Source organism: Aythya ferina (genome assembly GCF_964211825.1).
Source record: "Aythya ferina genome assembly, chromosome: 11".
Lineage (NCBI taxonomy): Eukaryota > Metazoa > Chordata > Aves > Anseriformes > Anatidae > Aythya > Aythya ferina.
This window is the reverse complement of record NC_140307.1, coordinates 15,342,057-15,358,293: the sequence shown is the minus strand read 5'-3', so window position 1 is coordinate 15,358,293 and position 16,237 is coordinate 15,342,057. Positions and strand designations below refer to the sequence as shown.

At 37.4% G+C, this 16,237-nt stretch overlaps 1 protein-coding gene across 4 annotated transcripts in view; it reads right to left on the bottom strand.

Moving 5' to 3' along the window:
- RORA (RAR related orphan receptor A) overlaps nt 1–16,237 on the bottom strand; it is a 406,228-nt gene that overhangs the window by 181,022 nt on the left and 208,969 nt on the right. The window contains exon 1 of one of the 4 annotated variants that reach the window (XM_084532399.1): nt 1,222–1,370. The exons of the other annotated variants lie outside the window; for them this stretch is intronic. Within the exon in view, the coding sequence (XP_084388525.1) occupies nt 1,222–1,240 (19 nt within the window). The 5' untranslated portion in view covers nt 1,241–1,370. Of the gene's footprint in view, nt 1–1,221; nt 1,371–16,237 lie in introns of those variants that run through there. 4 annotated transcript variants of the gene reach the window in all.

Below are 16,237 nucleotides of genomic sequence, written 5' to 3'. Positions count from 1 at the left end.
AAAAATTTTATCAATTATCCCACTGGAACAATTTCCACCTATTCTGGATGTCAAACTGCATTAACATTATAGAATACTTTTAAGAAGCCTAGTCAAAAAAAATTCCTAAGAACTATATTGGTCAAATTTAGGTGTCTGTCCTAGTCTGCAATTATCTTTGGATTTATGGAAGTACTTTCCATCTATATTAACACCTTGATGATGAAACCCAGACTTTAAAACACAAAGGGATGAATCCTAAAGTTACTATTTAATTAATGAGTTACTAAGTAGGTCTAGAGCCATAAAGGATACGAACAAGGGGATGGAAATAGAGCGCCAAGTAGCTTCACTCATTGTCAGCATGTGTTGGATAGCATGCAGAAATAAGGTATTGCCTAGGGCTCTATTTCGTAGTCCGTATGATACCAGATTGCCTTAGAATTTCGGGGACTTCACAATAACCTAATGAACAAACAGATCAAAGACATCATTGCTCACTTCTACAATCTTCTTATTCCACCAGAACTAGCCACAAATTTTTATCAGAAATTCCAAGTAAGCACTGAGACTTCTCCTGAAATTTAGAAAACTTGTCCAAGACACAGGCAGAAAGCCAACCGTGAGGACAGAAAGTGAGCATATTTTATTCTTGCTGGATGGCAGGCAGAGTTGCCACCGCAACATGTTCTCCCTGTCAGCAGCCCACAGTTCTGGCAGGGTTAACCATGACAGACTCCCTCTTCAGAGTGGGCTACTGCACAGCATCAAGACAGACATTTTAGAAGGCATTCTGTACTGAATTAAAAGCATGTTCTCTTTTCTCCCTTTCAGACACTTTCTTAAACGCATGACATTGTTCCATATTTAAATTGTTTTCAAATCATTAGTATTTGTATCCATAGTGCCAGGCAGTGAACAGCCTTAAAAGAAAATATAAAATCCATGAATTAAGGAGAAAATGAAGAACACAAAATTACCTGTTTCAGAAATTCATCCAATCTGCACAGTAACTATAATTAAACACAGTTGCTTGAAGTGGGAGAGAGAGGTGTTGCATTTAAGTTTACGTATATTTCATTACATTTTCAAGGTCCTTACGGCATCACACAATGACTCCCCTCTCCTTCCTCAAACTAAACCACCCTGAACCCACCCAACAAGAACTTGCAATACTGCCAAAAGCTCACAGAAAAACAAAGCATTAATGCTCAAAAATAATAGGGGAAGAAATATGCTTACCAAACTTGTAGCAATTCATTAGTGATCTTAGTCTTTGCAGACACAGAAGAAAAAGACGGTTAAAAATTGTCTATTTCTGTGCCACTACAAAACCCATTTCAAGCGTTGACATCGTTTACTCATTTCTCCACCCTGCACAGGTATTTTAGTTTGCTTCCTAGTGCTATACTACAGTACAAAAAGAAACCTAACAACGTATAGTTGCTGTTTTTGTGCTTGAGAAGCAGTCTGAGATCATAGGCCAAAACTATAAAGAGGAAAAATGACAGGGAGAGAGAGAGAGAGAGAAACAAAACTTTTCTTTGTCCCATATATGTGCATAATGAAAAATAGCCAGCAGGTTTTATGAGTTTTCTTCTGCCTTAAACACAGAATAGACCCTAACAGCCTGCTGGTGGTTTAAAGAACACCAGGAAACATATAGGTCTTGATTTTTTCTGTCTGGCAGGTAAACTGGGAAAGGAAAAACTCATCTATTCCCATACTACCTTAAGATATTTGCTGCCAAAACGTGAAGGAGAAGATTGGCATCATTAGTTTCAGTTGGGAAAAACAGATATGGACTAGGACTACTAATGAAATTTTTACACAGTGTTAGCACACAGCAAGTTTCTTAATCCCTACCTCGTTACAGAAAAATCTCTGAAAACATAGATCTAAAGCTTCAAAATCGAAAACAAATCAGAAATTGTTTAAAATATATATATGTTTTATATATATATATATATATTTTATATATATTTTAAAATATATATATATTTTTTTTTTAAAACAACAACAATTCATGGGTACCTTTAAGTTTTTAAGTCTATCCTACTGCCCTTGAAAAGTCTTAAAACATGATACAAGAGCCATCAAAAACTTTCGATGTATCCAAAAGCTAGCAGAAATGCAATCTCAGGACTACACTCCATACACAATGACCTTTGAGCATTTCAGGTCTAGGTCAGATCATTTGTTTATCATCCTTGTAAGTGAAAATATTTCGAACCAGACTGGTGTGAAAGATTGGTCCTTTAATCCAACCTTAATCAACAGATCCCAGTCACCACCTCTGCAGCACTGCCACCTTCAAAAACAAATGTCAACTTTCATTTTTGATCATGACAAACAGTGAAAAAATGTATTCCAGTAAAATAACAATAGAAAAAAAATCTTTCAGCTCTACATATAAATGTTAAAATCAAATGAAGACTTTCAAAACTAAAATGGGATGGCCCACTCATAGTTATTTCTCAGATTCCCGCTTGCTTCCTGATTTATTTGGTATCTTCAAGAAATACTGGAAAAAATCAAAAGACAGATTACTTCCATTGTAATTGTGCAATTATTGGAGAATCAGAATATTTGAAAGTTACGCATCTTTTATTTTTTACATAGCAGCAAAAGGGAAAAACAAAGAAAAAACAAAACACAAGTTCCTTATAGCCATTTTTCACTGAAAACACATAACCACTGCCAAGCTGCCAAAATTCTGATCCTGTATTTTGACTCTAAAAGTGGAATTAATTAAGAGTAATGGCACTGAAATTTCAGCTCGAGGTTCTCACTAACAATTCTTTTTTTCTCTTGTGAGCTATATATGCTTTGCTAAGATATACATGTGTCCAAGAAACAGGGCAAATTTCATAGCTTAACATTTTTATCTTCCTAACTAAAAGAATCAAGTACCACATACCTCAGATAAGGATGGGAAACTTCCACTAACCTTTCAATTACCACTATTACATGAAGTCTGAGCTCGCCTGATAGTAATGCAAAAAATAAGATTTTTTTTTTCCATATGTGCATAACTCAACTGTCATTCAATACCAATATTACTAACTTTAATCTAGTCTATAAATTTAGGGAAGTATGAGGGACATAAGTACTTTTCATGATTGATTCAAAAGATTCAATATAAACATCAATACAATGGTTATCGAGGTACCACTACCCACTAAGTATTAGCATACGAACACGAATCCTTTTTCCTGATGTTTCATCTCACACGGGCTACTAACACTGTCTTTTCCAAGCTGTCTAGTACATTGAATACTGATTTCTATTAAATGGGAAAACTTTTTTTTAGTAGTTCTGCAGTCCTTACCATACTACAAGCTTGATCCTGATACATGATAAAAGCAGAATATGACAGATGGAAGTGAAACTACTCTACACCTCAGAAAACCACTTTTGCAACAGTATGTTCTGAGGAAATTTTTTAAGGCTCAGTCAACAGCCCAACTCCTGTTGAATTTGGTTACTACCATTAAGCTATCCATGCTCTCAAAGTGAGGAAGAATGGGAGTGCACATCTCTCTGTAAGACTGAATAGCTGACAAAAAACAGCCCAAATGGAATGTGTTTCAAAAGCTGAAGGGCTTAAATCTCATTTTTAAACTGCTTTTGTTGGGGGGGAAAAGTGAAACAGCTAATTAAAACTGTTTTTTTCTTCAACTGTTGTCACCTAGTATTACAAGGATTAACACAAGGCTGAACAATATCCTGAAAGTGAAGGAACACACTTGGCCCTTATCAGCAGTAACAGCTTCAATGGCTTTTAAGCAGGGCTAGTTTGATGGGAATATCAGAAGGCTTCTTCAAACTGTTAGTAAAACAACTACACATACCGGTGAGGATTCTTGTGATGTAGGAAGAAACAGGAGCATTGCAGATACCCACACAAACCTTCTGAATTTTCTGAACTTCTGCATTTTGTCACCATTTAGTCTACATTATAGCCTAAACAACTGATGATTTGAGTATCAGCATCATCTCTGACATAAGATGCACAGCAGGCAAAGTGAGTGGTTTAGTTTAACACTTTAATACACTTCTGCTGGCTTTCACTGAAGTGCTCTGAGCTAAAACACAAACAGGTATGAGTATGACTTACTTAAAACTAGCAAGTGAGATTGCTCCACCAAAGGAATACTTAGAGCTGAGTTTAAAATGTTTGTTTGAATTGCCAGGAACGCTAAATGTTAACTCCTAATTTCTCTACCTTTTCAAAAAACAAACAAACAGAAAGACCTTTGAGGAAATTTCAAAAAGTGGGACAATAGATTTTACAGCTACTGAATTTGAATACCGGAAAAGAAATGCAAAGCTCCTTCTCTTATTCTGCAGTGTGAGACCCTAAAGCCACAAACCAAATGTCATTAGTCATAACGAAACCAATAACAACATGGAAAGATAAACATTTTTTGAGCAATGGGTGCAAAAGACAAGGGTTCCATGCCCTTCACTCCAAGAGCATCTTTCACAGCAAGGAAAATAAAAACTCAGGCTTGAATGGTGTTCTGCAGGACCATGGAACTGATCACAGGACTCCGCAACACTAATAAGATATTTGCATCAAGTCTCAATGTGGTAAAACCAAGCACCTTGACAAAACTTTTTAAACTTAGTCACATATTTTATTCCTTTGACATGTTAATATAAGATTGTATAAATCTTGCTTTTGCTGCAGCTGAAATTCCCATGTAGCTATAATTGATAACTAAGAGAATGGTTGGTTCTCTCTGATAAACTCTACTTAGCATGATGTATACACTGCAGAGTTAACATTTTATTGAGCTGTTTGTTCAGATAGTGGGCCAGCTAACACTTCAAGGTAATTGAAGGAACCAGGCAGGCTCACAAAATATCAGAACAACATTTTTACTAGAATCACGTAAAAGCAGTGCGATCTCAGTTAAAATAAACCATTAGAAAAATTTGGTTAAATAATCAAGCAACGTTCTGCCTGTATCTGAAGTATCAGTTTAGATCAGTATTTGCTTTATGCCTAAAATGGCTTCAAAGGTCATAACCATCACCTTCAACTGAAAAAAAACGTTTTGGAATCAATACAACCAAAATTGTGTCTGTCGCACCTTCTTTCTGCTGAGCACTTCAGAAGCTAGATGGGATCTTTCATTTGACTGTACCTCCATCTGACCTGGGCTCTTTGCTGAATCAGTTTGCAATGATAATAAGAACAGGTAAAGGAGAAAAAATATCAACCAATTATCAAGGCTTTGAAATATCCATCCCTTACAGTAGTTCTGTCCCCCTCACCGCAAAACAAAACTACCATATACATGATTGTTACAGGGCTATATAATAACTGCCAACCCCAACTGACCTGAACTGTGCAGTATCAAAGCAATACTGGAAGGGTCATGAGCTCTCTGCACACAGCGTGTACCAGTACAAGCAAATGTTCCAGAGTTACATAGCTCACGCGCAATCCTGTGATTTCCTATTAAGGAAAGAAGAAGACAGTCTAACTAAAAGAGCCTTGCAAGAGGGTTGGAGAAATCATACATAGATATGGAGTGGATTAGTTTGAAAATGAAAGAAAGAGCTTAGGTTTTGATTTCACCAAAACTCTGAGATTCAAAACCACCATAAGCTGTTCCAGCTCAATTCAGACCATGAGTAGTGGAAATATGTTTACTAACTTTCACGTTATTCAAAGAAAGAGCTGAAGAATGACTAATACTGTGAGATTTCTGTTACATCTATTCCTAAATGAGTCCAAGCCTACTTGAGAAACTTTTGCCCATGTAACACTTCTGGTTAGAGGTGTGATTTTTTTTTCTTCTATTTTGTAACAGTACTGTCCCGGCAAAACCCGTAGCACAGAGGCAATAATAACACCATTATTGTTTTCATTTCTGTAGATTAAAGTATTCACAGAACACATATAAGCTTCACTATTAAAAGCATTTTTTTTTTGGTTATTTAAATGGGGTTTATTGTCCTAGATGGGTTAAAAATAAAAAAATATGCCTGTAAACAATCTGTAACAGATCAGGCTTCAGTAATCGCTCTGCCAGGGGCATTTACAGCATGTCTATATCAAAACTTTAAGGGAGCAATAAGACCCATAGTTACCTGATTACAGACAGCATAAAGTTTTAATCAGGCTATAAATGAGTCAGAGAACGACAGAACTGGAATGGCAAATCCTAGCTTCAGCGAACTCGAAACGTTAGCTAGCTCTCAAAGTGCATTTGACAAGGGATTACTCTCCACGCTGAATTACTCTCTCTGTATATTTCTATCAAATTAAGTGATAAAGTGCCACATGAACTTCACAATAAAAGGCAAAAATACGGATGGTCTGCTTTTTTAGTACCAAAAACACTGACTGGCTGTTATTATCTATGCAATACGAAACTCTACATCGTGTTTCGTTCAGACTGGTGCCCAGTGAAGAGGTGGTATAAACAAAGGAAAAATACATGGCTGTTATCATGTTTCTTGCTAAACAAGGAGAACTTTACAATAAGGATGAAGCTTTGCTGCAAACTTGGCTACCTGAATCAGCAAGAACACCACCGCATAATCCTTGACACAGCTACATGACAAATCATATGTGTTTGGACTTAAGCAGTTTCCTTTCTCAATGGAAAGTCTCCTTCTGTGACCAAATCTGCCTTCAGTGTTGCAAAAAAAAAAAAAAAAAAAGCTTATACTCAGATTTCCTTTGAGGTACAGCTGCTGTAATAATAAATAACAAAATATTTACTGAAAAATAAAATGGATACCAAAAAATAAATAAGAAAAAGATGGTACATAAAAAGATGGCCTTAGTTAAGGATGAAACATTCTGAATAATAACCTTCAAGTGTACAAGACTGCTAGAAACCCAGTCAGGTGCAGATTTTTTTTAAGTTGTATTTTTTATTACACATCTCTAAATTCAGCTGGCTTAAGTCTCAGGAAGGGGTTAAGGATTCTGATCAATTTGGACTGACAGGTCTTTTTGATGCTCTCAGAAAGAAACACCTTTTTTCTACCCTAATCAGAATCTCCTTATACTGCAGACTAACATGTTTTTTGTTTTTTTTTTCCAGTAAAAGCTCACTGCATTTGTGAATGACCTTTATACAAGCAGAAGATTGTACAAACTGCTGTCATCCAATTAAACATGTTGTGTTAATGAAAGCTAGTGAAAGTACTCAGACTCACATATATACATTACAACATTCTGCTATTGAATGCAATTCCAGCATTTTGAAAAAAATAAATGTTTTCCGTAAAGAAATACAAGCAAACAAACTGAGGCTTCAAACTTCTAATACTTTCACATTCAGTAGTCTTCAAGGCTTAATCTGATCTAACTCCAGCAACATAGGGACTTGCAGCATAAATTAACTGACCTGTCTACCACTGGAAGAAATTATTTATGATCTGGAAGTGCCTACTTGTTTCTGCTGACTACAGAGGAGAATCTACAAGAGTAGTTCAAATGTAAATGTTTTCAATGCCAGTATATAGAGATCCATGAGATGAATTCCCCCCCACCCCCCCCCCAACCTGCTTGTGCCATACTTTTATCGTTCTCACAGGCAGCCTCATTTCTGTCATGGTTGATATTCACAGGTTACAATACAAGTGTATTACAGGTATTTCTTTACGTTATTCCTGCTCAAAAACTGAAGGATCTCAGAAAGCTTGGTGCAAAATCATAATCTGCTACATGGACACTACAATCAGCTACTCAGATCATTCTGCCATATGGCTGAACAAAGGGATGGAATGGAAGAAACATGGAGCTCTAGAAAACTGGTGAGTCAGTGTTTGCCATAAGTTCAGAAGTTTTCATTTTCAGCAATGCTTTCAGATTTTCTTGTGACTAAATAAACTGATATGAACATCCAGGACAAAAAACTGTCTTGAAAAATGAGTCAGAAAACTGTAAAAAGTCAGCAAGGGTAAAGAGAAGCAGGGTAACAGGATAGCATGTGATGACCCAGTAGCATTAACACAGCTCTTACCAAGTGAGACAGGATTTGATCTTACTTTCAGCAGAAACAAATGGATTCATTTTTTCAGCTATGTTTCTATTAGCAATTACTGTTTAATTAAAATATTAGGCTACCTATTCTAATGTAAAACAACAGGATAATCTGTTTATTGTGTCTTATGAAGGTTTGCATCCAATACCTCAGAGGAAATAAAGCTCTTTCCTCCATCCATACTACACATGGTCAGATTTGCAATCGCCAGGACACACCTGAGACAATGACTGTTTTTAAAAATGTTTTTATGCTTCATAGTGTGAATCAGCAAGTTCTTTTTCATTATTTTTCCAACTGCATATATTTATATATGAAGTCTGAAACAGATCATGAGAACAAAAACACGTTAGTTTTGGGGGGAAGGAGGAGAGAGAAGTTGTGGCAGAATAACAAGGGTTGATGAACATTGAAAGCGGATAACCTTACTAACACAGTAACCAAAGTTGGGAGTGAACCAATTCCCTAAGTATACTCTTTCAATTTAAAACAAACAAGCAAACAAAAAAAAAATCAAAGAACAAAACTCACAAACACAGCAAAGAATAGAATGCCCTAATCCTAATGCCCTAATCAGTAAGAATGACCAACTGCAACTCACTGTAGACCAAAAGTTCACTATAAACAACCTTGGCCATTTTCTTCCTAAAACTTACTGCCTAAACTAGCCTAGGCACTTGCGATGAAAGATCAGTAACCTTAAGATATGGCACGACCCCAACTTCTTCATCACTTTACTTTATGAAAGCCAAAGAAACACAATGTAAAATAAGAATTTTCTGCACTCAGTAGAAGACTGAAGTCTAATTTGGTAAGGCACAATCAGCTACAGAAAACTCCCTGTAAATTTTACACTAGATACTCAGTAATAACAAACAAAACAAGACTATAATTGTGTAAAAAGTAACCAGCAGAAAAAAAAAAGAGAAATTGGTAAGACAACTACAGCCAGTAACCATTCACCTCCTAACTGTTAGCGTTGAGCTGGTGTCTTTGTAGCAGTATGCTGTGATCTGCAGTTGCCTCTGCAGAATTTCAGTTTCAGGAGATGAATCGGTGTTTTTAATGCAAATCATTTGTTGGACTTCAGTTCGATTTTATGCTTCAACGCCCTCTTTCTATAAAGCCCTAATGAGAAACAAGCACACCATGTTCAGGATAAAGTTACATGTCAGAAACAAACAATAACAATAAATTTAAATGAAACATGAATTGGAACTTGATGATATTCTATGGCATCTGTAACTACCGTGCTTCTCTTACTCGTATGCATCAACATAAACTTGAAATCACAGATATTCACCAATATGAATGAAGCAGAGTAGAGTCTTCAATGATTCTAAGACGATTTACAGAAATCATGTAAAGCTTTGAATGTTGCATACAAGAAACTATGCCTGTCTTGTGGTATATCAGAATTTTGGAGTCGATCTAAGTTCCAAGTAAAGAACTAAATCCATGGAAAACTAAGTTGAGACACAATTTCCACGTTGCCCAGAGAACTAGACACCAGTGGTTTTTGCTGAGTGCAAGCTATCAGCACTCCGAAAGCAGACAGATTTTTAACTGTCACACACCCCCACGTTTCAGCTTTGCATGCACAACATCCATATGCAATAGATGTACGTAATCTCAGTAGCAATCTTGACCTCACACATGGAAGCAGCCCACATACTTCTCACACCCACAAACACTTTCTCCCAAAAGTAATTCATGGAACCTATAATAATATTATTAAATACATGTTTAATGATTAAATGCATAACCCAAAATTAGTGATGTTGGGAGCAGTTAACTTTTGAAGTGAAACATCAGAGCAACCAGAAGTAGTGCAGTCTGATAAAGTCTTTTTTTGAATGATCAAATTAAAAACATATTTTGATAAAAGACAGACTAAACTGAACAGTGAGGAAAGATACAAAGAATCTATATAGCACTGTTTTCTTCTATTTTCCATTGCTTGTGGTAACAAATTCATTATCATGTTGCTGGATACTGGTGTTTTGCACAGCGCAAGTTTTTTTGATAAATGGGATGGTTCCTTACAGCTTTCAAGTGTATGCTTACACCTCCTTCAGCGAACAGCATACATAAGAGAACAGGGAACAACTGTTGCATCAGCCCTGACTAGAAGTATAAAATGGATCTCTCCTTAGAACAGACTGACAGGAAGCAGAACATTGTACTTGAGAACTGCAGCCCTCAAGGGTCCACACACCTTTACTGGAGGAGAACTGCTAGAAGTGGGCCTCACACACCGTGACCTACAATATCCACAGGGGTTGTGAATCGGATTCATTTCTACATACTGGTTGGTCAAGATAATGACTACACCCATGCTGAAATCATATTCTTGTGAGATATTTATACATTCTTTACTTGTAGTAAAAACACAATAAAGATAAAAACAATTTTACTATGTACTACTCAGTTTAGATTGCAGATAGAAATTTTGGTCACATATCCAAGGAACAAAATTAATTTTTTAACCCAAAACAGAACTGCAAACGTATTTTACTGATGATCTGGCAATGAACTGACATTTCTGCTACTGAAATATTTACAGTGGCTTCTTTCTCCCTGGGGTGTATGAATCTCTATGAAATACAATTCACAGTTTACTCAAAGGTAAAATAAGATGTAACTCTGTTTACAAGGGTCCATACACAAAGTAACTCCCTGAAAAGCCCTCTATTTCTACACAAAGGAGCCCATCTTCTTCTGCACTACTTCCATTCCCTCTGTCATGCCAAAAAAACCCGCGTAAGACCTTGCTTCTACAAAGAATAGCTTTAAACCCAACTTCTACCACAATACTTTACACAACAGATTACAGCTGTATTTCCCTCCCTCCCTCCCCTCTAAAAAAGAGTAGCTTACATGTGTGAGAAAATCTAACAGAAAAAGCTACTCAGAACTGGATTACTTAACCCTTCCCTGTGCAAAAGAAAAGAAAAAGCAGTACTCCTAAACACCGTATTATCCTATTATGTTTAGATTCTTTCTGCATAGAATATTGTCTTATCCAGTGCAATAGTGTTTCTGAGCTGGACCACTGCTGAAGAGTTAAGCTTTATAGACTTCTGGTACTCATTTGTTGAGCCAAAAAAATAAAACAAGAATGTTTGGTGAAATGTGCAAGACACCTGTTTTTCACATTCCTCTCCACTCCCTGGAGCAAGTTGTATCAAATGAAAACAACGATGCTTTATGAACTCCTGTTTCTCCTTTCATGTTGCATGAGGAGATAAAGAACAGCTCCCCAGAGCCAATTGTTATTGCACAGTAACTGTATTTAACACATGTATTTATATTTTCATCACAAAATGGCTGCAAATGAAAATACAGAAAGTTTAAGACATTACAGGCAGACAGTTACTAGAAGAATCTCACAACGATGTCAGAAAAATAAAAACAAATGCCTTTTTCTTAAACCTTTTTCCCCAATAGATGTGAATTAAAAGCCCAACCCTTTACAGAAATGTTTCGCTATTCAAAGTATTCAACCCCAAAAATGTGATTGCTACAATACATGCATAGCTACACATTTTAGCTAAATGTGTGGTAGGTTACAAACATCTTTAGAGGATAAACATATGAAGTAGAATGTATCAGTTCTCAAAGGTTACTCAGCAGTATTTTAGTAAGACTTCCCATAACTTTCCATTAATTTACTCTATCTAGGAAACAGTAACAGGTTACCAAATGCATTATGTGTGCAGGCAGGATGCTCTTCTTCTTACCATGCAGCTGTGTGACATGAGGAGCAGCTGGAGAACACCATCAAGTGAAAAGCATTTTCATATGCAAGGTGATTGTACTTATATAGGCATATGAAGAAATTTACTATGATATTTATGAATTAACAAATATAAAGGGACAAGTGTGTCCTTACTGTGGGTAGTTAGGGTCTGGCAGCCGGAAGATGTCGCGCTGTACGGAAAGGTGGAGCCCCCCCCCTTGATGGGCAGTAGCGCGTGGTCTGTGACATAAGCAAGCAGAAGTGACGTTGTGGGCCTCGGCTATATAACCCCGTGTGACTCAACAATAAACGCCATTTGCCATCCACCACATTGGTGTCTGTGAGCCGATGGACCGAGCGGCCTGGGGTTGGTCGCCGTGCCGTTCCTGAACCAGGTTGCCACTGCCCCTGAAGGTAATACCTTACTATTCAATGATTTAAATATTTTGTATAATTTTGTAAACAAATGAGGGGAAAAAAATCACCCATCTCTGTGGTTCCTCAAATCCTTAGAGCGTGTGAACTATGTTTAGGTTTGCCACTGGTGTGGCCCACTTGAACTAATACACTCTAAGTCAGTTTGTCTTGTTCCCCCCAGTTTGTACAGGTAGATTGCACTTCTCGTTAGCAATTTGTACTTCGGGTACTATACAAGAACAGTCACTAGTCCTTGGTTGTAGTCCTGTTGGTTTCCCTCACTGTATTTCCAGACCAGTGTTAGTAACAATGAAATTCATTACTAAGAAGGACCTTTCTTAAAACAGTCTAGTGCTTTCATGAAAAAAAGAGAAATGAGTGCTACAACTGAAGTCACATATTACAGTTCTGTTAGCATGCTTCTGTCTTCTGAAGACAGCCTTCAATATAACTTGAGGCTATTTCAAAAGGCCCTTCACTAGACTTCGCAACAAACTCACCCTCAGTCACTCAACAGGAACAATTTTCATGAAAAAAGTTTCGAAGCTTCTAAGCAATCTGCTCTATTCAACAATAACCTGAGCTCCCTCACAGTTTATCCGCTTGGTACGCTTGCCTTGTAAACTCAACATGCCTCCTATTATTCCTTAATTAGAGTCCTCCGGAATATATTCATCACACACAAAATAACACTGCCTGAAACAAGTGGTGATAACATTATGTTCAGACTGTTTATAGCATTACAAGAAATGCACAGCATGATCTGGCTTTCATCCAAATGCATTTAACTGAAGAATCCTCAGCTACTTGTTGGCTTTCATTTCTGTCCCATCTTTCTCTCATCAACAGGAATGGATGAAGACACTCCACACCAACGATTTTATTGATGATGTTCAATGAGTTTGCACACTGGCTGATAATTCATAGTATCATTTAGGTTGGAAAAAATGTCCAAGATCATCAAACCCAACCGTTAACCTAGCAAAACAGGTGTTTCCACCCAGGCCAATGAAAGTTCTGGCACAAAAACACATCCTTGCACCCTTCCCACTCTGTACCAATTGTCTTTGAGTACGCTCACAACTTGTTGCAAATGTGTTAGAAGAAATTTTTAATACAAAAAAACTCAAGCAAGTAAGATTTTTCTTCCAGCTAAGGTATATGCAAAGCACTTATTGAAGGCCACATAACTTTTGATTAGTTTATGTCTGCAGCTGGCTACCCCATTAAAACTGCTGTAGATACTTTGCCTATGCTGCAACCTTACTCTACCACAAGTGTGAAAACACCAACATTCCTTCAAAGCCCTGTACACAGGATAACTTAATACTATGCAAATTTGGGTCTCATCAGCAAAAATGGTGCCAGGGTGAAACCTTGAAGCTTTGCTAAGCTGTGACCCTGTGTCAGTTTGCATCCATTTCATGTGCTGGTAAAAGTTCTGCTACAGTATTTTCAAAGACAAGGAAATAAACATGGTTTTCAATTCTGACAAGCAGTTTACTCCATGTCAATATTAACATGTAGTGTTGTATTTGCTTTGTAGTATAATTATTTATTTCTAATAGAAATAGTAGCATAATTTCAGCATGAAAATATACTGCACTTCAGCCAAATAGAAAACACATGTGGCCCTCTGAATAGATCTTTGGAAATTGAAAACAGGTGACCTAGTCCAACTAACAATGTTGTGTAGTACAATAGGCTGAAATGTGATGACAAGTGCAGTAAAATTAACTTGCAATTAAAAGCAAGCACTAAGATAGATACCACTTGGTAAAGTAGCTTCAAAAGGAATTGCTCTTATACAAGGTTTAGTGGATAGTATCAGGGGCTGGGGGACAGTTGGACCGGATGATCTTGGAGGTCTTTTCCAACCTTAATGATTCTCTGATTCCATATGAGGGCAGTTTTGAAATAAAATACTGTAACATACAGCAAGATCCTGACAGTAACTATCCATTGGGATATATATTTTTTGCTTTCTTCTATCAACAGAAAAACAACAACAAAAACGCTTTGTTTTCCATACTTCTGAGGGCTTTGTATTTTATCACCTTGCAATGACTTGAGTGCTATTTTTTGCCTTTAGAACTCTCAAAGAGGCCAGCTAAAATGAGAACTGTTTGCCTATGTAAGTTACACCGGATGAAGCAATATTCATACAAACCACCCATTAGTGAACAATTCATCGGGCCTTGATTAGGAGGGTCTCACAAGAAGTCATCTTTTGCAGCAATTTTCCTTTTCCACAGTTCTTTGTAAGCATTTGCACCTAACCTAAATAAACACTCGGCACAGGAAACTTCAGTAGCATACTCTTTTAAACTGCATTTAGCCCAAAGATGTCACAAGATGTTTTCCGGACTCCTCTGCCACATTTCTAACTGTATGCACATTATTATTCTTCTTAATCTTGAGCCAAACCCCCAAGAAACAGAACGTATTCTTCAGTGACTTAAAGATCATTCTCTCCCAGAGCCCTAAATTCAGGGAATTTTGGATTAATGGCTCAACTTTTCAGGGACAAGAGATACCTAAAGTGAACACAAGTACTGTGTTGGGGTCCTACGAAATCAGTTATTACCTAGCTATATTTAGCTAGCACAACACTGAGATATATACATTCATAGATTTCCCAACCACTCCTAATGATGTCCGCGCAAACATTTCTCTGTCATACCGGAACACTTGAGCATTCACTGGATGTATTCTGGAGTCCTCTGAAGACTGCAGAATCCCTCCTCCTAATTTTGATTTCATTACAGTTCCCCTGTTCAGTTTGCCTCTTTCCCTACCCCCATATTTTGACTGTCATACAGCCCTGCAGCTCCCTCTCATATCCTTGGTTCTGAAGTCTGAAATTACACATTTATTTATTTTTTTGAATAACCTAGATGGTATCCCTATTACACCTCCTGTGAGGCTTGCTTTGACAATGATGTAGCCATGCCATTGTGGTAATATTCTCCTGTTTAAATAGAAGCCACTGTAGTTCCTAGCCTGGTCCTGATACCACGTCTTACCCTCCTTAACTTCTTTTTCCTCACAACAAAGCAATTGAATATCCTCAGCCAGAGTTCACATAGCATACAAACAGATTTCCCAAATCATTGCAGTTCAGAATCCTATCAGATCACATACATTCTCCATTATACAGCACGCAGGTTTTATGATCTTATGCTGACTGCAAAACAGAAGATGATCACAATTCATTATTTTTTTTTTAGCCTCAGCAACAGATGCTGCCCAGAGTCGGAATGACTTCCTATGAATGACATGCGGCTAAAAACCCTTGCGAATCTCAGTGTCCCTGGCACGAATGAAACGTGGATGAAACAAAACCCTTAAGGCACACTGCAGTCTAATAAGGAGACCCCTTGCTGGAGCATTCCTACAACAGCAAATTACCATCTTCATGAATAAGAGGCATTTGAGATAGAAGAAGAGAAAAATATGAAAGGGGAAATAGGTACCTTCATACAAAAATAGAATATATTGAACTTGTTCAGAACTACATCTTGCTAAGTTAACCATGTAGCTTGAACACTGGGCAAGCCTCCTTTGCTAGTGAGAAGTGACGAGGACTCATGACCACGACACAGTGACATAGACTAAATCCTCTGAACCATCTAATTTCACAGTTGAACAGCAGAGAGGATTACCCTGGTGTTCTACAGGACACTGAACACTCCTTCTCCCGGTAAATAGTTACGTGAATAAGGGCTGGGGAAAAGAACACAGCTTTCCTTTAACAACCGATCCTTTAAAGATGGCTCGCATGCTCAATTTAGCTAGGCAAAAACAGAAAACACAGGAACGTACCACCAGGATTTAGAAGACTGGCTCAACTCCTTGATCTGCCATAATTAAGCCACATCAACCTTCTACGCCTTCATCTCTTAATCTGAACTGCTGAGCTACTTAATGAAGTTGCTTGTAAAACTGATGAAACATGCTATGTATTATTACCAGTTGCCTCTCCATCCAGCAAATCTTCGTAACACTACCTACTTAAGTATTTTCCATAGGGCTGCGGAGCTTCAAGGATCTGTAAGAGCTTGGAGCAGAGCTAGGAGAG